The 25,932-nt window shown below is 41.6% G+C and overlaps 1 protein-coding gene across 3 annotated transcripts in view; it reads right to left on the minus strand.

Moving 5' to 3' along the window:
* Txlng (taxilin gamma) overlaps positions 1-2,523 on the minus strand; it is a 61,151-nt gene extending 58,628 nt beyond the window's left edge. Inside the window, exon 1 of one of the 3 annotated variants that reach the window (XM_046424225.2) lies at positions 2,279-2,523. In XM_046424225.2, the coding sequence (XP_046280181.1) occupies positions 2,279-2,380 (102 nt within the window). In that variant the 5' untranslated portion in view covers positions 2,381-2,523. Of the gene's footprint in view, positions 1-144; positions 268-2,278 lie in introns of those variants that run through there. The other 2 variants (XM_046424226.2, XM_046424227.1) reach the window with 2 other exon arrangements.
* Between the last annotated feature and the right edge of the window lie 23,409 nt (positions 2,524-25,932).

Below are 25,932 nucleotides of genomic sequence, written 5' to 3' on the forward strand. Positions count from 1 at the left end.
GTTATGAAACAATGCCAAAATTAACTGCCCGGGTCAAGAGTGAATAGGCACTGGAACCCAGCAGTTCAAGGCTGTCCTAGCAACACCAAACTGCCCCCACCACCACCACCAAAAAAAAGTGAGCAGGTAAAGGGTTCAAACTACCAGGAATCAATAAAGCCCATGTCCAATTTTTCTCATTTCAAGACGTAACCAAATAATGACAAAACAATCATTTTTCTTTTCATTTCTTCAGTGTTTTAAAACAACTCAATTCATTTCTGCTTCCTGAAAAAGAGGGTAGAGGTTAAATCAGAATTAAGGAATATTTTCCCAAGTTAGTGACCTAGAGAAAAATTTTTTAAAGGATCATAAGGACTAACTAAAAATGATTTCTGCAGACAAAAGATAGTCACACATTTTTTATGAAAATTAATATTTAACCATGAATCTCAATTCCACATTATAGTCAGATGAAAAAACGAAAAGGACAAGTTTCCCAGAAAAGCATGAGCAAAGAAAGGACTACGAGCAAAACAAAAATAAGACAGTAGAAATACATGACTTTTCATATCTAGCTGTTAACCAGAGCTCAGAACCTCAAAGAGTCATTACCTCCTATCTTTGTCGTTTAATAACGCTAGTTGATTAAGTCTCAGTTCCTAATTCAATGACTTTTTGTCCTTAACCTAGTGGTATAAAAGGGCACTTATGTCCTCAATTGCAGTGGCTTTTTATCAGAATTCTCCCCTGGGAACCTATGAAATCAAACACTGAGACTGGCTTCCCACCCTCAGGGAATAAATCAAGTGTCCAAAGTGACAGTGTAGAATCCCTAAAGTACACTGAATCCACAGCTTCATTCTCAATCCTACAAGCCAAGCACTGGATCTTTCTTTTAGAATACAAAGAGAGAGGAAATTGAGAAGGAGTAACACCCTCACGCAAAGACATGAAAATAACCGACCTTAGAAAACAGGTCCCAAAAAGCCAATCCTCGACACTCTGCTCAAATGTAAACCGGACCTTTGTTCTCCCTTTTGAAGTTCATGAATCGCATTAGAAAAATATTATTACGAAATTTCATAGAGGAGTGATTTTTAAGATTAGTCAAATACATAATTATGTCATATTAAATAGCCCTGAGTGATCAAGCAGGACGTCCAACAAGTTGAACGTTTCAATATGTTCACCTGCATAGAAAAAGAGACGGGGTTTCCACCTTCCCAGCCCCATTCCACGCAATTCTCCGTTCCTAGGTCCTGAAAGCCCTGTACCCTATTCGTTGTGCAATGTTTTTCAAACTCCACCCACTAAGCTCCAGAACAAGTGGAATTCTCCCATTCTGAAAGAGGTCTAGATTTTCTTGTATCCAGGGAGACATTGAAAACTCCTTGACGTGAGTCAAGTAAGGCAAGAACGGTCCAGCCTGTCTCCCAGATTAAGAAAGACCGAAGGCCAGGGTCAGGGAGGCGCTCAAGTTTCCGCTTACCAAATTAAAAGAAAAGAAAAAAAGAAACCGGGGTTGGGGGGGGGGGCGGAATAGCAGGGCTGGGAAGGCTATCAGACGATGCTTGCTTCCAACTCCGCAGGACCCAGGTCCTCTAGCATCATCTCCCCATTTTTGCCCCCACGTGCAGCCTCCAGGCCGGTGGTGCCCAGAGGCTAGCCCCGTGCCCTGGGTCCCAGAGACCAGACGCCCCCCTTCCTCACAAGCCCCGCGGTACTCACCGCCCGCCCGCCCGCCCGCGCAGTGGGGCGGGGGAAGGGGGGCGAAGCGCAGCCCCGGCTCCCGCGCGGTTATCTTACTGCGCAACAGCCTCGCTTGAGCGGCCCGAGAACACCCCGCAGCGCGCCCCTGCGCACCTGCCGGACGCAAAGAGGGCGAGCCCCGCAACCACACAGAGCCCCCGGACAGCGGCGCCCAGAGCTAGGAGCACTATGACCGCAAGGGCTGGGAGAGAAAACACCTGGCGCTTGGGGCCCCGGGGTGCCGGCCGCACGTGGCTGTCACACCTGGCGCGCCCCCGCCTCGCACCCCTTCCCCTTCAGACCCGGGTGAACCCTGTCCTCCCTCATCCCTCCCGCGGTGCGTCCCCAAATCCCAACCATCGTCTCTTCCCACCCCATCCATCCCGGTCCCACCCCCCCACCTGCTCCCACTGTCGTCACCCCCAAGAGGGAAAAGAGCCGGATGTTCGTCCCATGGCTAAAGGTAACCAAGGAGAGTGAAGCGGTAGACCCAAATAACCGAGGATCCCCCTGGCCCATCAACAACGAGGGCGTCCCCCTGACTGACCTTCTGCCGCGGGCTACGTCGCCGTCCGCCCCGTCCGGCCTCAATAGCCTCCTCGGCGCCTCCGCCTCTTCCCCGCGCTGCCTCCTCTAACCGCGTCGCCATGAGGTGACGGCAGCAGCCAAACAAGCGGCCCGACAACGGGCACGGAACCTCGCAGGGCCTTGAGCCCCGCCCCCGAACGCCACGGCCAATTGCCGCGTGGGAAGGTTGCCACGTGACCGGAGGAGGTTGGCCCCCGAGGGAAAGCGGTGAGATGGGGGTGGGGTGCACCGAATCCTGGGCTGGGCTTCTGCTAGGGCCGAAGGGCGGACGGAGGCCGCGCGCGTCTGCGCGGACTGGAAAAGGGACTTCGCAGCCGACTACGAGTCTTAGCAAGCTGCGCGGCCACGGCTGTCAGGCCTGGATCGCGATTGGAGCATAATGCGGTGTTCTGAGAAGAAAGGAACGCCCACTCTGCTCCATGTGCAGCCTCCTGGGACTTGTAGTTTCTAGGGGTAATGTCTCGGTACCGGAAAGTATACGTTATTATCCTACAGGAAAAGTTTTAAAATATTCCAGTGTTGAGAAGGGATAGAGTCAGGGACACCTGGTTGTGTTTTTTATTTTGTTGCTATTCTTCGAAATTGAGTGCGAATGATTTGGGGATAAGGGGGATACTTCGCGATTTTCAAGGCGGGAGATGTAATGGCTTCAGAATTAGAGGCTCTAGACTCGGATATTTGCTGCGAGCCCAGCCCCTCCACCAGAGTTCTCACGACGGTTTACCAGTACCGAGCTCCTTTGGGGTGGGAGCACGTTCTGTACACCTTGACTGAACCGCCCCTACTTCTAGCATAGTTCCTGTACTTCGATGCAGCTTAATTCATGTTGAATGCATTCTGCTTTCTCCGCCATTCGTTTCATTTCTTAATTTCTCAACAGACTCGGTTTGCTGAATCAGTTATTTTTATTGATATGATGGGGGGGGATGTACCTCAGGAATATTCCGTTTCCCTCTGATGGAACAAGGTCTCCAATGGCTGAGCTGAAAGTCACTGATCATCATGAGATCCTGACATATTGTCTCAAATAATTCATTATGAAAATTTGTGTAAATCCTATGCCATTTTTTATTAGAGTTGAACACAAGACAGTGGTAGCAGGCGTCAAAAATTTAATAACATGCATGAGAGTAAATGTAAATTTGGGAAAATTCCATTCATTAATTTAAATTGTTTTTTAATTTGAAATAAGGACCATTATTTCATTTCACGAGCAGAACAGCTCAGTTCAGCTTTGAGATTTCAAAACGAAAGCTTACTTTGAGACATAAGTGCCAGCTGAAAATGAACCCATTTTCAGACTATATAAAGCTGATGGCCTCAGCCACCCTGTCTCATCTTCTTAAGGAAAAAGCCCCAGGGAGAAACAGAATAAATGTATCAGCAGTGCAATTCTCCAGGGAACTGAGGGACAAATGCACTGTAGTTAAATTACAGTACAATAGAATACCGGGTAGCTACTAAAATTATAAGCATTATTTAAAATTACCTTAGAACGCTGGGCAGGCTAGCACATGACTGTAATCTCAGTTACCCAGGAGGCTGAGGTAGGAGGATAGCAAGTTCGAGGCCAGTCTCAGCAAGGTAGCAAGGCCCTGTCTCAAAATAAAAATTTTAAAAAGGACTAGGGATATGGCTCAGTGGTAAGTGCCTCTGGGTTCAATCCCCAGTACAAAAAAGAAAACAACACATAAGGAAGCAATTAGAAGGCCCAGGTATATACACAGAATACTATTTTCTGTAGTCCTTATAGTCATGGTTAAATTATTTTAACTGTATTCTGAGTGCAGAGATGTATGGACTCCGTCAGATTTGGGGAAACATTCTGCACCCTGTAAGCTAGATATTTTTCAGTTTTCACACATACACCATTTTGCTGCACCTTTCTGAACTATTTTGTTGTCCTGGAGTCAGCCTTTGCAATATGTTAGAGATGTGTTGTCTGCTGCATTTTGCACAACCTTTCCCTTTTCATTTTGGTTAATAATATGTATGAATTATTCCTTTTATTACCTATTTGTAAGACAAGAATATTTCATTCCAAATAAAGAATTCAGGGCTGGGGATATAGGTCAGTTGATAAAGTGTTTGCCTTGTAGTCACAAGGCCCTGGGTTCGATCCCCAGCACTACAAAAAAAAAAAAAAAAAGAATTCAGTCTTTAATTTCACATATATATGTATATGTATATAAGTATATGTATATATAATTTCACATATGTATATTATATGTATATATATAAACCTATGTCAGTGACCTCAAGTCTTAAGCAAAATTAAAAGTTTTTCATTGTTTCATTGTATTTATTTACACACATTCTCATCTCAGAAGGGATGTGGTGTGAATCACATGCATAATATACTATAACATATGTAGATGTATTGATAGAAATTCTGCCATATGTATGATGTGTAAATACACACACAGAAATGATACTAAAATGAAAGAATAGGAAAATAAGGTGAGGTCATAGTGAGTTGAATCTGTAAAACACATGCCAAACATCTTTGTTTCTTGCATTCCTTCCACAAAAGCCTGAGCCAGGTATAGTGGTACACATCTATAATCTCAGCAACTTGGGAGGCTGAGGCAGGAGGATCACAGGTTCAAGGCCAGCCTTTGCAACTTAGTGAGACCCCTGTCTCAAAAAATAAAAAAAGACTGGGAATGTAGCTCAAAGGTAAACCCACCCCTGGGTTCAATCACCAGTACAAAAAAAAAAAAAGACTTTTACACAAGTGGGAGGTGAGCCAAATTTTTATTTTGAGCTTCTCAACAGCTGAGAAAAACAAAATTTACAGATTGATTCACAACATCACAAAATGAAAACAAACTGGTTGCTCAAGAGAAACATAGCTATTACTGGTCCTGCCAGAAATATGAAGACTATTTCTCAAACATCTTTAACGTACGCTCTGGTGGTTTTTCGATCTGCCCACAAGTTTTTCCAACTTCCAAAGGTGCAATGTGAGTCTCTTCCTCTCTTGAATGTGGGTGGAACTTAGTGATTTTTCTTCTAAAGAATATTCAGGCAGAAATGAGATGTACCCTGGGTACTGCCTGGCTCTCTAGTCTTAGATCACTCTCTTCTTTCCCAGGACAGACTGTCAGACTAAACTGATTTTTGATAGACCAACCCACTTTTCTTTAGATTTTTTTGGGGGGTGGGTTATTTATTTATTTTTATGTGGTGCTGAGGATGGAACCCAGTGCCTCACACAGGCCAGGCAAGTGCTCTACAGCTGAGTTACAGACCCAGCCCTACATTTTTTGTGTGCACTGAGAATTTAATCACTTAATCCAGGGGCACTTTACCACTAAGCTACATCCTCAGCCCTTCTTTATTTTGAGACAAGGTCTCACTAATTTTCTTTAGATTTTTATCTCAAGTGCCTTCAGAGAGATTAGGCATTCTAACAAACTTTAGCCCAAGGCTTTGTAAAGCACTTTGTTTATCTATGCTGGGATCCATTGTTGGGGTTGCTTTTTAGGTCTTGAATGGCTACCACTTTAAAAAAATTTTTTTTTTAGTTGTTGATGGACCTTTATTTCATTTATTTGTTTTTATACGTGGTGCCTCAGCCACTGTGTCTCATCTTCTTAAGGAAAAAGACCCATCAAGAAACAGTATAAATCTATCAGCAGTGCAATTCTCCAGGGAACTGGAGCCACAACCCCAGCCCAAAAGGCTACCTTTTTTTAAAAAAAAAAAAAATTTCCAAGTCTTTAAAGGAAACTGTGTTCTGTCCACACTGATTATTCTCACCTTTGCTCCAGGAAGTCCTTATTATCTGTTAAGAATTGCCCTTGCCAGTAGGGTAAAGGCCACTAGAACAACAGTTCCTCATTGGGTAGCGGGCATTCTCTCCAGGCTCCCTAAGAGCTATGGGTAGGGGTCTGAATATCCGTTCATATGCTCAGATGTTTACTAAAGTCTTGAGCAAATAGGCACAAAGTAATTTGTGTGAATAAAAGCCCAGTGATGTCCCAGCTCTCTGGCCTTTTATTTATTTATTTGGTATTATGGATTGAACCCAGGGGCGCTTCACCACTCAGCCATATCCCCAGCCCCTTTTTTATATTTTATTAGAGACAGGGTCTCACTGAGTTGCTTAGGGCCTTGTTAAGTTGCTAAGGCTGGCTTTGAACTCAGATCCTCCTGCCTCCGCTTCCTGAGCCAATGGGATTACAGGTGTGCACCACCACACGGAGCTTCTTTGGCCTTTTAGATGGTCTAACCATCATTTTAATAAAATACAAGGCACTCATGAGAGACTCACCAATATTACAGAGAAAAGATTCTGTGGCCTTTTGGCCAGTATTGGGGAAATGTAAACCACAGAAATGAAACCTGGACACAGGACCATTGAAAGCTTTAGTTTAGAATATTAGCCCAAAGGGAACAGGCTTCAAACTTTCTAGGCTCTTACACCTTATTAAAGCAAGGGTAAGTGACATAATCTTGAATATCACCAATTTCATCAATATGAGCCCATTTCTTATGCCCAGTTTACTGGCCAACAAGCTAATTATTTCACCAATGAAAACCCATTTCTTCGCAGGCTTAGTGGAGCATACCTGTAATCCCAATGACTCAGTAGGCTGAAGCAGGAGGATGGCAAGTTTGAGGCCAGCCTCAGCAATGTGGTAAGACCCTGTTTCAAAATAAAAAGGACTGGGGGTACTGGGGCTGTAGCTCAGTGGCAGAGAACTTGCCAAGCATGTGTGAGGCACTGAGTTGCTAAGCACCTCACTGTTGCTAAGGCTGGCTTTGAACTCGCAATCCTCCTGCCTCCACCTCCCTGCTGGGATTGCAGGCTTGCACCACTTCGCCTGGCTATTTATATTATTTTGAGACAGGTACTTGCAAAATTACCCATGCTGTCCTCGATCTTGCAATCTCCTGCCTCAGCCTCCTGAGTAGCTGGGATTATGGGAGTGGGAGTGTGCCACCACACCAGGCTGTAACCCTCAACACAACACACTGCTCTTCACCCTCTTATTCTGTCTTTGCTGGCAGTAAATTATAGACCTCATCATATCCTAGAATATGATCAAAGAGTTTGGCATATCTAAAGAAGCAATATGGCCATCAAAAGAGAAGAAATCTAGAAACATACCAAGACAGGGAGGCCAGGCTGCCAGAGTCCATCCAAACATTGTTTGGAAAATAGATAACATTGGTCAAAAAGAGAACATCAAAAAATAATGGCCTCAACTGGTCACTGTGGGGCACACCTGTAATCCCAGTGCCTCAGGAGACTAAGGCAGTAGAATCCCAAATTCAAAGCCAGACTCAGCAAAAAGCAAGGTGCTAGGCAACTGAGTGAGACTCTGTTTCTAAGCAAAATACAAACAGGGCTAGGGATGTGCTCAGTGGTCGAGTGCCTCTAAATTCAATCCCCAGTACCCCCCCACAAAAAAATGGCCTCAACTAATTAGAACAATTTAAAAAAATAAAAAGGATAATAGTCATGGCCTCATTTGCAAAGGTATCCCTAGTGTCGGGGTGGGGGATCTGGTTATACTAATTGAATGCCTTTGATCAATAAAATTTGTTTTGATTTTGTACTTATCAATCTGTGCATTACCATCAGGCTCCCTGTGTGGATTTGACCATAGAAAATGTAGAGATGAGTGTGTTTATTTTGTGAGACAGTTACATTGATCATTGTTTTTGTTTGTTTGTTTGTTGTTTTTGTTTTTGTTTCTTTGGTACTGGGAATTGAACCCAGGGACATTTAACCACTGAGCCATATCCCCAGACCTTTTTATTTGTTATTTTGAGACAGGGTCTTACTAAGTTAGAGCCTCACTAAGTTGCTGAGGCTGGCCTTGAACTTGTGATCCTCCTGTTTCAGGGTCTCTGAGACCCTGGGACACTGGGATGCTGGGATTACAGGTGTGTACTGGCTACATTGCTCTTTGTTACTAAAGGAACATTTTGACTTTATATGTCAGGCCTGAGTGTGTGGGTAATGAACACCTGCTCTTGGGAGACAGCATAACCTGAATTTCTCCTCTAAGAAGCCCCACAGGCCCCCAAAGTACCCTATGTTATGCATACTGAGCATACTGTACTTCTTGTACCAGGCCAATCCCACTCCTCAATACAGTGGCTTGTCTAATTGACTCTGTCCCCAGCCATGTGGTAAACAAAGTGAGGACTGGAACACAGGTGCTTAGCAAAATGCCAGGCACAGAGAAAGCTCTGTGAAAGAGGAAAGATCCACCAAAGAGATAAAATGCACTGGTAATCTGTTTTCTGAGTCTGTTCAGGTGAGGACCAAACCCTCAATTCCCCAAGGTGATATCCCTTCCTGTGACCTCTTGAAGAACCTCCTGGAAGTGAAGTTGAGAGCAGGCTGTGCCCTGCCCTGAGTTACTCCATGATGAATAGAACAGCAGTTATCAGACTGTGCCTAGCTCTGAGTTATTTCATTCTGTGAAGCAGTAGTTTGCCATGACTTATTCCATTTTGAGTTCAAGTACCAAGGTTGAATGGCTCTATACCTTGTTTGTACAAGTAAACAACCACCATCTGCACAGAACAACCATAAGGCGCACATTGATAAATTAATTGTGCGCTTACCAAATTAAATCAGAAGCACGTGGCTGTGTGGGTGTGTTGGTCCATGTCAGAGAAACCAGGCTGGTGGTGGGTTTAGCAACCTCTCCGGATGTTCCCCCCTCATCTGAAACCCGTAAGAGGAGAAGCACCCCAAGACTTTACAGAGACACACCAACCTGTCATCAGACTATCCTGTGAAGGAGGTCATCAGACCATGCTGTGAAGGGGGTTGACAAGGGATGAACCTCTGAACTCTTCCAACTCTCTGTCTCCCCATTCTAGCCTAGAATAAATTCTGAGCTCTGACAACTGCACATCCTGAACAAGTTCTTTGACTGGTTCTTATTTTGTATGTGTGGTTCTGGGGACTGAACCCAGGGCGCTCTACCATTGAGCTACATCTCCAGCCCTTTTTGAGCAAGAATCTTCCTAAATTGCAGAGGCTGGTCTGGAACTCTATGCTCTTGCCTCAGCCTCCTGAGTCCCTGGGATTACAGGCCTGCTTCACAGCACCAGCACTTGGCAGGTTCTAAACCCTCATCTGACCACCTGCAGAGACTCTTTTGCATTTCTATCTGCTCTCCCCAGGGCTCTCCAATCAACCTTCAGAATCCCTCAGGCTTCCTTAACCCTTTCTTAGCCTTTCTATAATATATATACATAAATGTATAATATAAATAACAAACATATTATTTATAAATAATGTTAAGATATTATTTATATATAATAAATATATAAATATAAATGCATATATTACAGAAAGGCTAAGAAAGGGTTAATATATAATATGTATATATAGATATGCAAATATAAACTTATGTAAAGCAGGACCTGTGACTTGAGTATTATAGATATTAGTAGTTAAGACTGAAATAAAAGAACTTATGATTGCCCAGTTTATGATCCACCAGTACTCAAGTGATTTACAGCTGATGAAAGTGATACAGTTTGTAAATTTATTGTTAATTGATTAATCAATTCTAACATTGTGAAAAGACAAAAGTGTTTGGTCTGTGTTAATGTCATAGCTTGCTCAGGACAGATGGACCTCTGCAACACTGTGAAGAGTTCAGGCAGCCTGCGGACCAAGATTAACCCAGGTTAAACTTAGTGGAATCAGAGTTTTAGTTCATCAATTAAAGTTTTACTGAGCGCTGGGACATGGCTCAGGGGTTTAGCTTGCACAAGGTCCTTGGGACCATAAAAACAGAACATTTACTGAGCACCTACTGAGCATTTTATTAAAAATGGAGCATATAACTGGATGTGATAATGCATGCCTGTAATCCCAGCTACAGGGGAGATTGAAGCAAGAGGATGCCAAGTTCAAAGCCAATCTCAGCAATTTGGCAAGACCCTGTCTCAAAATTAAAAAATAAAATCAAAAAAGGGCTGGGGATATGGCTTAGTGGTTAAAAGGCCCTGGGTTGTAACCTCAGTACCAAAAAAAAAAAAAAAGTTGAATTTTATTTTTGTTATGTTATACTACTGGGGTTGTAGATAATGAAAGGACTATTAGCCTTTTCATACAACAAAGAGCTTATTGTTTGATTACCCAATGTTATTTTTCCTATTTTTACTCCTTATAGGAATTTGGCCAATTGCTATAGATGTCCACATTTCTGACAGACATGGAAAGATTTAGAAAATGATTGTACTTTATGCACAGATTACTTAGGCATATTGATTGCAGGCTGTGGAATACATTCCTAGATTGGCATACATTTGAGTGTATGCTCTAACAGGAAGAAAACATCTAAAAACTCTTTTCAGGTACAAATACTGGTACAAAGATATATATATATATATATATATATATATATATATATATATATATGATTTTAAAAAAAGAGAAAACATTCACTGCAAAAATTAAAATACCACACATATAGAGGGCTAGGGATGTAGTTCAGTGATACTTGCCTAGCATGCACAAGGCCTTGGGTTTGAGTCTCAGCACTGAAAAAAAAGAAGAAGCCGGTGCAGTGGTGAATGCCTGTAATCCCAGCCTCTTAGGAGGCCGAGGCAGGAAGATCACAAATTTGAGGCTAGCCTCAGAAATTTAGTGAGTCCCTAAACAATTTATTGAGACCCTGTCTCAAAATTTAAAAAACATAAAAAGGGGCCGAGGGATTGTGCTCATCTGTTAAGTGCCCCTGTGTTCAATCCCTGGTACCAAAAACAAAAAGTGAAAAGTAAAAATACTCCATATGTATTGCATATTTCAGAGTATTGGCATTGATTAATTTTGTTCTAGTTAATTCCCTCAAGCCTTGGCTGTAATTACCAACGTTTGAGGAAATGGAAACTATATTTGTATATAAAGACAATGACAGAGTGGCACAAATGTGTAATCCCAGTGACTTGGGAGGCTGAAGCAGGAGGATCACAATTCTTTAAAAATTTTTCCTTTAGTTGTAGATGGAAAGAATACCTTTATTTTATTTACTTATTGAAATGTGGTGGTGCTAAGGAGGTGAACCCAGAGCCTCACACAAGCTAGGTAAGCACTCTACCACTAAATAAAAACCTCAGTCCAGAAGGATCATAATTTTGAGGCCAGCCCCTGGACAATTCAGTGAGACCTGTCTCAAAAATAAAAAAGTAAAAAGAACTGGGAATATAACTCACTGGTGGAGCACCACTGAGTTCAATCGCCAATATTGTATAATGATAATAATGATTTTAAAATAATAAAAATAAAGATGTGGAAAAGAAATACACAAAATATTTTAGGCTTTATTGAAAATCACAATATAGAACATCCAAGTTTTCCTTGACAAAATATTTCCAACTTGAAATATTATCCTTCTTCAGTTTCTTTCTACAGTGGTCTGAGAACAATTTCAAATTATCCTTACAAAATACAGACTCCAGGGCCTGCCAGGTACAGGAGAGCATGCCTGTAACCTTAGGAACTCTGGAGGCTGAGGCAGGAGAAACCCAAGTTCAAGTCTGAGACCAGCCTCAGCAACTTAGTGAGCCCCTTCCTCAAAATAAAAAAGGGGCTGGGGAAGTAGCTCAGTGGTAAAGTGCCTCTGGTTCAATCCCCTGTATTGAAAAATAAAACAAAAAAACAGATTCCAGGACCTTTTCCAAGATCTCATTTGGAAAGAACTGGCATCTTTTTTTAATATTTATTTTTAGTTGTAGTTGGACACAATACCTTTGTTTTATTTGTTTATTTTTATGTGGTGGTGAGGCTCGAACCCAGGGCCTTGCCCACGCTAGGGGAGTACTTTACCGATGAGCCACAACCCCAGCCCAGAAAGAACTGGCATCTTGAGGGCTATTTTTTTCTTTCCATCAATGAATACAATATATATCTTTCCATTTATTTAGGTGCTTTTTAATGTCTCCGTACATTGCATATATATGTTTTGTCAGATTTATTCCTAGAAACACATTTTTGCTGGTAGATAAAATGATACAGGCAGGCATGGTGGTGCATGCCTGTAATCTCAGGGACTCAGGAGGTTGAGGCAGGAGGATCACAAGTTCAAAGCCAGCCTCAGAACTTTAGCAGACCTTAAGCAATTTATCGAGGCCTTGTCTCAAAATAAAAATAAAAACGGGGCTGAGATGTGGCTCAGTGGTTTAAGCACTGGGATTTAACCAGGGTTAAATCCCTGGTTATAAATATAAAAATAAATAAATAAATAAAATAAAAATGACGTAGCTCAGTGCTAGAATACTTACCTAGCATGTGAAAGGCCCTGGATTCCAACCCTAGCACCAAAAAAATTAAAGTGAATATATTAGAATGAAATATTTAAGACATACAAAAACTCATAAAGCAAATATAATGAATAACTCTCTCTATAGGAGATGCATCAGTCAAGGTCCTGTCAAAGGACAATGACAGGGCCTGAGGTTGAGGTTCAGTGGTGGAGCGCATGGGAGGCACTGGGTTCAATCCTCAGCACCACATAAAAATAATAAATAAAATAAAGTTAAGAAAAAAAGTACAAAACAAAACAAAAAAAAAGGGACAATGACACTTATTTTTACAGATAATATTTAGTACAAAAAAAATGCACAATGTCTATAATCCCAGGGACTCAGGAGGCTGAGGCAGGAGAATCACCAGTTTGAAGCCAGCCCCAGCAACTTAGCAAGACTGTAACTTAGTGAGACTCTGACTTAAAATAAAAAAAAAAATAAATAAAAACAAACTGGGATGTAGCTCAATAGTAAAAGTGCCCCTGTACCAAAGAAAAGGAAGGGCTGGGAATGTAGTTCAAGGTAGAGTGCCCCTGGGTTCAATCCCCAGTAGTGGGAAAAAATTAACTTATATATTGAAAAGGCAAACAGGAACACTAAAATAGCAATTGCTAGAAACAATTATCATCTTTAGGACTGGAGGAAAAATGAAGAGAAGTTGCAATGATTCAGACAGACAAGCTTGAAGGAGGAACCTGTCTGGGACCCAGACCTCTGAGAACAAGGTACTGTCAACTCTGGGGTCTCTGAGGACAGTAGGAGGTGGAGGGAAAGCTGCAAATGGGAATCCACTGCTACCACAGAAACCAACTATGGATAGCTGAAGACAGTTACTGAGTTGTGCTGAGGAAACCCAGAAACAAGTTCCATGTCCCTCTTCCTGCCTTCCTGTCTGTCTCTAGTGTCTCATAATAGCGGAACCTAAACTGGTAGCTGCTAACAAAGAGAGGAAGACAGTCCCAGTCCTGACTTTACAGGCAGAGCATGGAGAACAACAGCTAGCCTTTGAGGCCGAGACAGAAGCTTCCTGACCAGCACCTTCTATTCTAATCAGAGGAGGTCCTAGAATCTTCTCAGTCCAGGCCAGGCTTTAGTGTCAGTGGCTGGATCATGAAGTAATCTAGGGAGAAGTTCTAGTCTCTCTCTCTCTCTCATATTTTTTTAGTTGTCAGGGGACCTTCATTTTATTTATTTATTTATCTATCTATCTATTTATTTATTTATATGCGGTGCTGAGGATTGAACCCAGTGCCTCACCTGTGCAAAGCAAGCGCTCTACCACTGAGCTATAGCCCCAGTCCCCCAGAAGAGGTTTCTGAATGGCCCAAGTGAGAAAGGGACATATTTAAAATGTCACCATTGGCTGGGTGCAGTGGCGCACTCCTATAATCCCAGCCGGTCTGGAAGCTGAGACAGGAGGATCAAGAGTTCAAAGACAGCCTCAGCAACAGTGGGGCACTAAGCAATTCAGTGAGACCCTGTCTCTAAATAAAATACAAAATTGGGCTAAGGATGTGGCTCAGTGATGGAGTGTCCCTGAGTTCAATCCCCAGTACCCCCCACTAAATAAATAAATAAAATGTCAGCATCAATGCTGTTTCTTTTAACGTTTTTTTTCAGAGTGTGTGTGCGTGTGTGTGCGTGTGTGTGTGTGTGTGTGTGCGTGTGTATGTGTGCGTGTGCATGCGCTGGGGATGGAACCCAGGGTTTTGTACATGTTCTGTCGCTGGGCAACACCACATTCCACCAATGTTATTCAAAGAATAATTTCATAATATTATCCAATATCCAGTTCATTTTAAAATTTACCCTATTATCTCAAGAATATCTAGAGTATATACATATGTATTTATTTATGATTTTAGATATATACTTATATATGAAATATATATGAAATCATATCCAGTTTTAAATTTATTGAGTTGGAATTCATATAACACAAAACTAACCATTTTACAGTGAACAATTCGGTGGCATTTAGTACATTCAGAATGTGTCACTACCACCTCTGTCTAGTTCCAAAACATTTCCATCATTCCAAAATAAAACTCATTAAGCAGTTTCTTCCACTCCCCCTCCCCCCAGCCCCTGGCAACCACCAATCATCATTCTGTCTCTATGGATTTACCTATTCTGAATATTTCATATAAATGGAATCATGCAATATGTGACCTTTTGTGTCTGGCTTCTTTCACTCAGCATAATGTTATGGAGATATACAGAGATAATATCATTAATATTGGAAAGGCAGTCAGCAGTGACAGTGACATTTATTATTCCCAATATTATTAAACCTTCTTTCTCTTCTGTCTTGACCAGTCCTTCCTTGATTCACTGAGGCTAATTTTGGCTTCTGTTCATTAATTCATTTCTGCCATCATTTTTATTTTCTTCTGTCTACTTGTTTTTATCTGTCATAAAATTGCCTCACTAGCTGGTCGTGGTGGCATATGCCTATAACCCCAGTGACTCACGGAGGCTGAAGTAGTATGATCACAAGTTCAAGGCCAGCCTCGGCAATTTAGCAAAACTCTGTCTTAAAAAATTAAAGGGGTTGGGATGTGGCTCGATAGTAAATCACCCCTGTGTTCAATCCCCAGTGCCAGAAAAAAAAATGAACAAAATCAACCAAACAAAAAAATAACTGCCTTTCTGATGTTTCATATTATAAAAGTAATCTATTCTAAATAAAAATCTCTCAGATAGATATAAAAAGTCAAAAACGATCACCTAACCCACAAAGGCAGTCATTATTAACACTTCCTGGTATTACCTTGCAGTTTTGTTTGCTACATACACCAATGGATAGCATGTATGCATAAATATACATTTTTAATCTTTTCTTGTGGTAAAATTTATCATTTCATTTTATTTAAAAAAATTTTTTTGGTACTAGAAATTGAACCCAGAGGGACTTCATGACTAAGCCACATCCCCAGTCCTTTTTATTTTTTGAGACAGAGTCTCGTTAAATTGATTAGGGCCTCCCTTAGATTCTGTCGCGGGTCTCAAATTTGTGATCCTCCTGCCTCAGCCTCTGGAGTCGCTGGGATTATAGGCATGTACCACCATTCCTGGAAAATTTATCATTTTAACCACTTAGAATTAGAATATTTCAACATGGCTTTCCCCATAATCCAAGATAGTTGGGAGGTTGAGGCAGGAGTATATCAAGTTCAAAGCCAACCTCAGCATTTAGCGAGACCCTCAGCCACTTAGTGAAATTCTGGCTCTAAATAAAAAGTTAAAAGCACTGGAGATGTAGGTCAGTGGTAAAGCACCTCTGGGTTCAATCTTTGGTACCAATAAAAAAATAAAAGTGGCCGAGTGCTAGCGACTCGGGAGGCTGAGATAGGAGAATTGTGAGTTCAAAGCCTTATGGCTGGGGTTGTGGCTCAGCAGTAGAGCGATCACCTCCCATGTGTGAAGCCCTGGGTTCGATCCTCAGCACCACATAGAAATAAATAAATAAAATAAGTGTATTCAATCCAACTATAACTAAAAAATAAATATTTTTTAAGAAAGCCAGCCTTAGCAAAAGTGAGACCTCTAAATAAAATACAAAATAGGGCTGGGGATGTGGCTCAGTGGTTGAGTACCCTTGAGTTCAATCCCTAGTACCAAAATAAATAAATGAAAGTAAAAAGGACTGGGGATGTAGCTCAGTGCCTTCAGGTTCAATGCCCTCCCTGTACCAAAATAAATAGCTGGGCACAGTGGCCAGTCCTGAAATCCCAGCTATTTAGCCAGATTGTATTTCAAAATAACAACAACAAAAAATAAACTCTGGTATGCACACCTCTAATTCCAGGGACTGAGGAGGCTGAGGCAGGAGGATCAAAAGTTCTAGGCCAGCCACAGCAATTTAGTGAGGATCTAAGCAAGACCCTGTCTTAAAATAAAAAAAGGAGGGGGCTGCAGTTGTAGCTCCGTGGTAGAGTGCTTGCCTAGCATGTGTGAGGCACTGGCTTCAATCCTTAGCACCCCATAAAAATAAATAAATAAATAAATAAATAAATAAATAAAATAAAAGGTAGTGTGCCCATTTACAACAAAATTTTTTTAAATAAAAAGGGCTGGGGGTGTGGCTCAATGGTAAAGCAGTCCTGGGTTTAATCCCCAGTTCCAAATTTTTTTTTTAAATAAATATAATAAAAAGGGTTGGTTGTACAGTGCTTGCCTGGCATGTACAAGACTCTAGGCTCAATCCCCAGTACCACCAGAAAAAAAAATCAGATTATCACAATTTTCCAACCCTCAGCCCCCATGAATGAATGAATATGGAGCTGAGCAACAAAGTACCTGCTAGCATTCAAACAGGGAAACCAACTGCCATTTTATGTCTACAGATGGAGGAATTGTAGAGTCTAGCCTTGGACTACCACTCACATGTGCTTGTGCAGAAGCAATCAAAACTTGAGTTGGGGGGCGCTGGGGTTGTGGCTCAGTGGTAGAGTGCTCGCCTAGCATGCTTGAGGCACTGAGTTGGATCCTTAGCAACACATAAATGTGAAATAAAGATGTTTAAAAAAAAAGTGGGTTGGGGCTGGGCGCAGTGGTGCATGCCTATAATCCTAGTGGCTTGGGAGGCTGAGGCAGGAGGATTTTGAGTTCAAAGTCAGGCTCAGCAATTTAGCAAGGCCCTAAGCAACTCAGTTAAACCCTGTCTCTATATAAAATACAAAAAAAGGGGGTCTGGGGATGTGGCTCAGTGGTCAAGGGCCCCTGAGTTCAATTCCCAGTACCCCAAACTCCTGCAAAAAATACTGACTTGGTCAGGGTACAGTGGCCCACACCTATAATCTCAGTGGCTCTAGAGGCTGAGGCAGGAGGATTGTGATAAAAGCCAGCCTCAACAATTTAGCAAGACCCTAAACAACTTAGCAAGACCATGTCTCTAAATAAAATACAAAAAAAGGGCTGGGATGTGGCTCAGTGGTAGAGCACCCCTGGGTTCAATTTCTGGTAACCACCCCCCCAAAAAAAAGAAAGAGAAAAGGAAAACACAAGGAAGTGAGACTGTATAAATCAGGGTAGCCTTTGTGGGAAGTGAGGGAGCTGTGAGTGGGACAGACTTTGCAAGTGTGGGAATTCTGGGGATGACTGAGAAAGTTGTATTTTTCAGTACCGTGGCTAGAAGTCAGGTGGGCTCTACTACTGAATCACATTTTCAGGGTTTTTTGTTTGTTTGTTTGTTTTGCTGTCAGGATTGATCTCAGGGCCTTGCACATGAAAATATATTTCTAATTTTTATTACTTTGGTGCTGGGGATTGAACCCAGGGCACTTTACCACTGAGCCACATCCCCAGTTCTATTTATTTCTTTGAGTCAGGGTGTCCTAAATTGCTGAGGGTTCCGCTGAATTGTAGAGACTGGCTTTGAACTTGTGATCCTCCTGCCTAAACCCAGAGCTGCTGGGATTACAGGTGTGCACCATCACACCCTGGTAGAGACTTCTAGTTTTCAACTCCGAGATCAGTTCCTTAGTAAAAAGCTTCCAAAATATTACTTGGACACATGGATGTCCTGAATAAGACTATATTTCCCATTCTTCCCTGGCTGGAGCTGTATTAGCTAAGTGGCAAAGTCCTGGCCAAGGGGAGGCAAATGGAAGTATAGTGACTGCTTCCTCCTTACAGGACAGCAGATGGTGCCATTTGCCTCTTGGGCATTTCCTCCATTTTGCTGCTGGGTAGGCAGATAAATAGCACCCTTAGGGAGCTGAGGAAGAGAAGGCACCAGAATCCCTAGTTACTTCTTGGAGCAGCTCAATCAGGCCTGCTGCACCTTCCTCTGGACTTTATTAATGTGAGATGGAATAAGCATCCACTTTAGACCACTGTCATGTTAGATTTTCTGTCACACACCATCAAACTTATTCTGAAATCATAGAAAACTATTTATATAGCCAGGCATCCTGGTGCATGCCTATAATCCCAGCAATGTGGGAGACTGAGGCAGAAGGATTCCAAATTTGAGGCCAGCCTCAGCAATTTACCAGGGTCCAAAGCAATTTAGCGAGACACTGTCTGAAAATAAAAGCAAAACAAACAAATAAAAACAAAAAAGAAAGAAAGCAATGAGGAAAAAGCTCTGATGCTTTTATGTTGGCCCTCACATCACACCCATGTATGTGTACACACACACACACACACACACACACACTTCACCCTTGCTGTGATTCTTTTCTTTTTTTAATTACTTTTATTTGGTGCTAGGATTGAACCCAGGGTTTTGCACATGCAATCTACCACTGAGTTACATCCCAAACCCACACATTATTTCTGTGTCAATATTATCCACAACTTAGTCATATAGTGTCTTATGTATACATTCTTTTTCTTATTTAACTAGTGTGTGTATGTGTGGTGCTGGAGATGGAACCCAGGGCTTCATGCATGCTAGGCAACTGCTCTGCCACTGAGCTACATCCCCAGCCCAAGAATATACAGTTTAAAATAAGGCCAGACGTGGTGGTGCATGCCTGCAATCTCAGCGATTTGGGAAACTGATCACAAATTCCAGGCCAGTCTCAGCAATTTAGCGAGGGGCCCCAAGAAACTTGGCAAAACCCTGTCTCAAAAAATAAAAAGGGGCTGGGCGCAGTGGCGCAAGCCTGTAATCCCAGCGGCTTGGGAGACTGAGACAGGAGGATTTCAAGTTCAAAACCAGCCTCAGCAATGTCGAGGTGCTAAGCAACTCAGTAGGACCCTGTTTCCAAATAAAATACGAAATAGGGCTTGGGATGTGGCTCAGTGGTTGAGTGCCCCTGAGTCCCTGAGTTCAATCCCCAGTACCAAAAAAAAAAAAAAAGAAGAAAAAAAGATATAACTGCTGTTAACATTTTGGTGTAAGCCTTCCACATCTGTTTTTCTATGCATATACATGCCCAACACATGCATATATACATGTGCATATTTGGAGGAATAATATAATTAAGTATAATAATATTAAATATTTTCATAACTTGCCTTTTATATTTAATTCAACATTATGTGATGAATCTTCTCATGTCAAAAGAAGAGCTTCATCTTTTCATCTTTTCTTTTCTTTCTTTTTTTTTTTTGGTTGTGGGCATTGAACCAGGGGTCCTGTGCATGCTAAGCACATGCTCTGCCACTTAATGACACCCCCAGCCCCAGAGCCCCATCGTTTTAAGCGCTCAACAAAATCCCTTATTCAAAAGAAATCACAAGCAGGCCTGTGCAAAGAAACAAATCGACTCAGTTGCCCAGATAGACTCAGAACTAGGCCTTTCCCTTCCCCATAGGCCTCAGGCTTGCTGGGATCTACAGCGTTAATCTGAAGGGCAATGACTCAGCTTCTCATTTGCATAACCATGGAGCACTGCATGCAATTGATTTTCAAGTTAAAAGCTGTATGTTTCTTTTAATGTATTATTTTGAAGAATGAGACCTTTCTTTACACATGCCTCAAAGAACTGCTGCAAGCATTTGAGCTGGGATTCACCCTCAGTGTGCCAGTAGCCATCACCTGGCACTTGTCTTTCCAGAAGCATAGCTTTTTCTTTCTTTTCTTTTTTTCTGTTGCCAATTATTGCAGGTTTTTGTGGAAATGAATAAAAATTTGAAAGCCTTCTTTTTGGAGGGTTTATCTTTTCATTATTTTATGTCCCTGTTAGTTTTTTTTTTTTTTTTCTTTTCGTTTTCCTTGGTCTCTGATACAGTTTCTCCTATTTTTTTCCTAGCTATGTGGTATCACAGGTTGATGGTAATTTTCTCTTTTGGTTAAATTTTTCACGTAGCTTAGTTTACCCTGTATTTAAATTTTATGTAGGTGGGATCATTCTGTCTTACTTTTTCTGCTTAACCTTTTATTTGTGAGTCTTAGGTTCATTCACATCACTGTGTGTAGCTGGGTTTTTTTGTTTGTTTGTTGTTGTTTGTTTGTTTGTTTAGGTACCAGGAATTGAATCCAGGGGTGCTTAACTACCAAGTCACATCCCCAGCCCTTTTTATTTTTTATTTTGATACAGGGTCTCACTAAGTTGCTTAGGGCCTTCATAAATTGCTGAGGCTGGCTTTGAACTTGTGATCCTCCTGCCTCAGCCTCCCCCACCCCCAGCTGCTGGGATAACAGGCATTTGCCACTGCTCCTGGCTTAGCTGTTATTTTTTCATGCTCTTTGTTTCTCACTATGGTACCATAGTATAATTCCAATCTGCTGTTGTTGGACATTTGGGTTGGGTACAGCCTGAGGTCATTAGAACACCAGTATTATGGATATTATTGCACAGTTTACCTAATGGCCCATGACTTAGGATATATTTCTCTTCCTCTTTACTAAGTAACGGTAATTATTTTCATAAGTGGTTATTCCATTTTGTGCTCCCTAGGACAAGTCAGAGAGAGGGACATAGTCAACTTTTCATTTAAGTAATGTCAGTTTTGGCTTGTCCCAAAGAGACTGTGACTATGCCAGCCTACACTTTCTCCAACTTTTCTATTGTTTCACATGCTTAACTTTTGCTAGTTTTAGACTTTTATATGTTTGACCATTGGTGGGTATGAAATCCATTACTTAGGGGCTGGCATTGTGGCTCAGTGGTAGAGTGCTCGCCTAGCATAGAGCGGGGCCCAGGTTCCATCCTCAGTGTCAGATCAGGCGAGGCAGGCAGCGACCAAAGGAGGCAGATTTAAAAGGGCCACTGAACAGGCTTTATTGAGATATCACTCCGGGGTGGAACTCAGACCCACAGAGGGGACAGAGGAAGGGTCTGAGGAGAAACCGCGTGGAAGCTCGACCGGACTGGACTTTTATGGGGCTTACAGCAGGAAGGGAAGGGCTCAGGACAGGAAAAGATGTTTTTAGGGTCCCTTGCCCCCTTGGAGTTGGTCAGGGAAATTGGCTGAACTCCAGGATTGGCCAGAGGGTCCTGCTGATTGACAGGCGTTAGTCAGGAGATCTGGCTGATTGACAGGCATTTCCGCCAGCATCTGATTGATGTTCTTTTCCGGCGAGGGCTTCTTTGTTCTAAATTGCCACTAAATCGCCACCACCGACCTAACACTCAGCACCATATAAAAGTAAAAAAGGTATTGTGTTGTGTCCATCTACATCTAAAAAAATAAATATAAAAAAAGATATCCATTACTTAAAATATTTGTATACAATTTTATTATATGAGTCATCATTTGTTCAAATCAAGCTTATGGCAGCCAGGTGAGGTGGCATACACCTGTAATCCCGGCAGTCTGGGAGACTGATGCAGGAGGATCACAAGTTCAAAGCCAGCCTCAGTGACTTAGTGAGGCCTAAGCAATGTTGTGAGATCCTGTCTCTAAATAAAAACTAAAAAGAGCTGGGGATGTGGCTCAGTGGTTAAGTACCCCTGGATTCGATCCCTGGTACAAAAAAAAAATTATGGCATAAGATATGTGCTTAGTTCCCAATTTTTCTATTTTACAATCGAAGCAATGTTTGTTCAATTACTTCCTTTGAATAAATTCCAAGAGTAAAACTGCTGGATTAAATGTTCTCTGTATTTAAATTTTGATCCAAATTACCCAACTGCCATTTGGAAATATTTAACAATTTTACATCCCCGTGGACAATGTTTTATATACCATTTCCCCTACACACCTGTCAAAAGTAGGTATTCCTTCTCATGTGTGGTAGTACACTCCTGTAATCCTAGCAACTTGGGAGGCTGAAGCAGGAGAATCACAAGTTTAGGCCAGCTTGGGCAACTGAAGGAGACACTGTTTTAAAATACAAAATAAAAATGACTGGGGTGAGGGGCTGGGGTTGTGGCTCAGTGGTAGAGCGCTCGCCTAGCACGTATGAGGCCCTGACTTCGATCCTCAGCACCACACACAAAAAATAAAAAAGTAAAATAAAGGTCTTGTGTCCAACTACAAGTAAAAAAAAAATAATTAAAAAAAAGAAAACGGCTAGAGTGTAGTTCAGTGGTGGAGGACCCCTGGTTTCAATCTCCAGTACTGCCAAAAAAAAAAAAAAAAAAAGTTGATGTTTCTTCAAAAAACACCTGAGTGAGGCATGCATTTAGAAGTCAAATTACAAAGTTGGAGAATTCTAGCTGGGCCTGGTGGCACAGGCCTGCAATGAAAGTGGCTTCGGAGACTGAGTCAAGAGGATCGAGAGTTCAAAGCCAGCCTCAGCAATTTAGCGAGGCACTAAGTAACTCAGTGAGACCCTGTCTCTAGATAAAATACAAAATAGGGCTGGGGATGTGGTTCAGTGGTTAAGCATCCCTGAGTTCAATCCCTGGTACTAAAAGAAAAAAAAAATCAAATTACAGAAGGCTTTTAAAACAACAAAGATCCTATAATCTGCCCTTCCTTGGGTTTCCTACTTCCCAGGAATCACCATTTAAAACTCTTTGTCAGTTTCTTTTATTTGCTCCTATATCTTATAATAATATGCTTATACCATTCAACCTTGATTTTCATTTTTAGATAGTGGCAGAAACTGCAAGTTGCTTACCATGCTACCAGTTTTTCCTTAGGCTTCAGAAGTAGCTGCCTGTAGAATTCCCAAGCCTTTCCTGGCTTCTGAAGCATGAAAATGTTCTTGTCATCACTTGGCTGCTGTTGCAAGCTCTTCTATTTTTGTCATTTATGAATTTATACCTTTTCCTCTTCATCTTCCCCCCCACTCCCCCTTGTGTACTGGGGATTGAATGCAGATGTTCTTTACCATTACTGCAAAACAAACAAAAAATTGCAGAGTGACTTGGTCATTTTGGTGTATCCAGGTTTTGCATTGTCTAAGTGCAGCAATGGTAGAGGGTATTATATACTTAATGAGTATTATCAGGATTACAGTGTATTACTATAGTAGGAGTCAACAAAATCTTCTATTTTGATTAATTGATCCATTTTTTTCTATATAAATGTCATAGAAGAGGGTAAACTTTGGAGTTTTAGCTCTTGCTAGCAGAAAGCATAGTTACCCATAGCTCATCAAGATATCAGAAAAGAACAAGACAGAGCACTGCATATTATCATTGTTGACATGAGAAATCACACCATAGCCTTACAGTACAAGATCCATTGAGTCTGTGGGGTAGAATGATTTTTTTGGTAGGGAGGAGGTGATATTGGGTATTGAACCCAGGAAGAGACTTTCTGAGCCACATCCCTAGTCCTTTTTTTTTTTTTTAACTTTAAGACAGGGTCTTGCTTAATTTTAAGTTGTTAAGGGTGTTGAGGTTGGCCATAAACTTGGGATCCTCCTGCCTCTGCCTCCTGAGCTGCTTGGGATTACAGGTGTAAGCCAGATGTCTCTGTGTGTGTGTGTGTGTGTGCATTGCAGTACTGAGGATAACCTCAAGCAAGGCAAGTGGTCTGTCTACCACTGAGCTACATCCTCAGCCTAAGGATGATGTTTTATTATGAAGGACAATTCATTGGACTGGAGTAAAAGGCTACATTGAAAGTAAAATGTGTTATTAAAACTCCATATTATCTCAATCTAACATTGGAGCCTCCTGTGCACATCTGGCTGTGCCCTGCCCTGAGTTACTCCATGATGAATAGAACAGCAGTTATCAGACTGTGCCTAGCTCTGAGTTATTTCATTCTGTGAAGCAGTAGTTTGCCATGACTTATTCCATTTTGAGTTCAAGTACCAAGGTTGAATGGCTCTATACCTTGTTTGTACAAGTAAACAACCACCATCTGCACAGAACAACCATAAGGCGCACATTGATAAATTAATTGTGCGCTTACCAAATTAAATCAGAAGCACGTGGCTGTGTGGGTGTGTTGGTCCATGTCAGAGAAAACAGGCTGGTGGTGGGTTTAGCAACCTCTCCGGATGTTCCCCCCTCATCTGAAACCCGTAAGAGGAGAAGCACCCCAAGACTTTACAGAGACACACCAACCTGTCATCAGACTATCCTGTGAAGGAGGTCATCAGACCATGCTGTGAAGGGGGTTGACAAGGGATGAACCTCTGAACTCTTCCAACTCTCTGTCTCCCCATTCTAGCCTAGAATAAATTCTGAGCTCTGACAACTGCACATCCTGAACAAGTTCTTTGACTGGTTCTTATTTTGTATGTGTGGTTCTGGGGACTGAACCCAGGGCGCTCTACCTTTGAGCTACATCCCCAGCCCTTTTTGAGCAAGGGTCTCCCTAAATTGCAGAGGCTAGCCTGGAACTCTCTATGCTCCTGCCTCAGCCTCCAGACTCCCTGGAATTATAGGCAGGTACCACTGCTTTGGCAGGTTCTAAACCTTCATCTGACCATCTGTAGTGACTCTTTTGCATTTGTATTTGTTCTTGGCTTTGGCTCTCAGTGTGGCCTCCAAAACCCCTGTGACTGACTTAACCCTTACCTCACCTTTCTGTGTTAAAATATGTGTGTGTATGTGTATACACACAAACATAAGTATATATATATATATATACATTTGTGTAACATATGATATAGGACTTGAGTGTTATACATATTAGTGGTTACGATTAGAATAAAAGAACCTGTGATCACTGGCCTTATGATTATCAGGTAACCCATGAATATTTGCTAAGCTGTCACTGCATATGTAGCCTGTGAATTTATTGTTATCCCATAAATTCTTATATTGTGGAAAGACACAAATGTGTTTGGTCTATATTCATTGAATATCTCACCCATGATATCTGCCTACAAGGTACCTTTGAAATATATTTACAGGTTCTCTCTTCCAAAATAGAAGTTTTATCTATTCAGGAACAACCATTATAACTTACATTTACCACTAAAAGCAATGTTTGCTTATTCAGGACAAAGTGTAACATCATTTTCATTTTGAAAATAAATTAGGATTGAACAAATACTGTAAAAAATAATAATTTAACCACTGAAATTATACATGGCTTACTTCTTTAGTGTGAAAACCAGATAAATAATTTGGTGTGAGGCAGACAGTGGCTGAGGGTTGGGCTTGGAAAAAAATTCTTATTTTTCAGCCCAGGAGGAGTTTATTACATTTTTGTTGATTTCATTTTCTATGCTCACATCATTTTTACATAATTTTTCCTGCCTGACAGACATCTTCACATATTCACAGCAACCCATCAAGATAATGTTACAACAGCACAGGGAACCAGGTTAGCAGTTTACAAGTAATGGTGCTAATAAGTCAGATTTGTTCCTGAGATACAAAATCAAGGGTAAATGGTTTATCCATGCGTGTGTGAAGCACATCTATAGGAAAAAAAAATGTTATGATTGTTGAGAACTTCATAATGACTTGTGATTAAAGTTTCATATATGTATATCATCTGTCATGACTCTTTTTTTTTTTTTTGGTGGTACTAGGGATTGAACCCAGGGCCAATGCATGCAAG

The sequence above is a fragment of the Marmota monax genome, unplaced genomic scaffold (genome assembly GCF_021218885.2).
Source record: "Marmota monax isolate L192 unplaced genomic scaffold, Marmota_monax_Labrador192_F-V1.1 WCK01_AAM20220418_F8-fsc00089, whole genome shotgun sequence".
Taxonomy (NCBI): Eukaryota; Metazoa; Chordata; class Mammalia; order Rodentia; family Sciuridae; genus Marmota; species Marmota monax.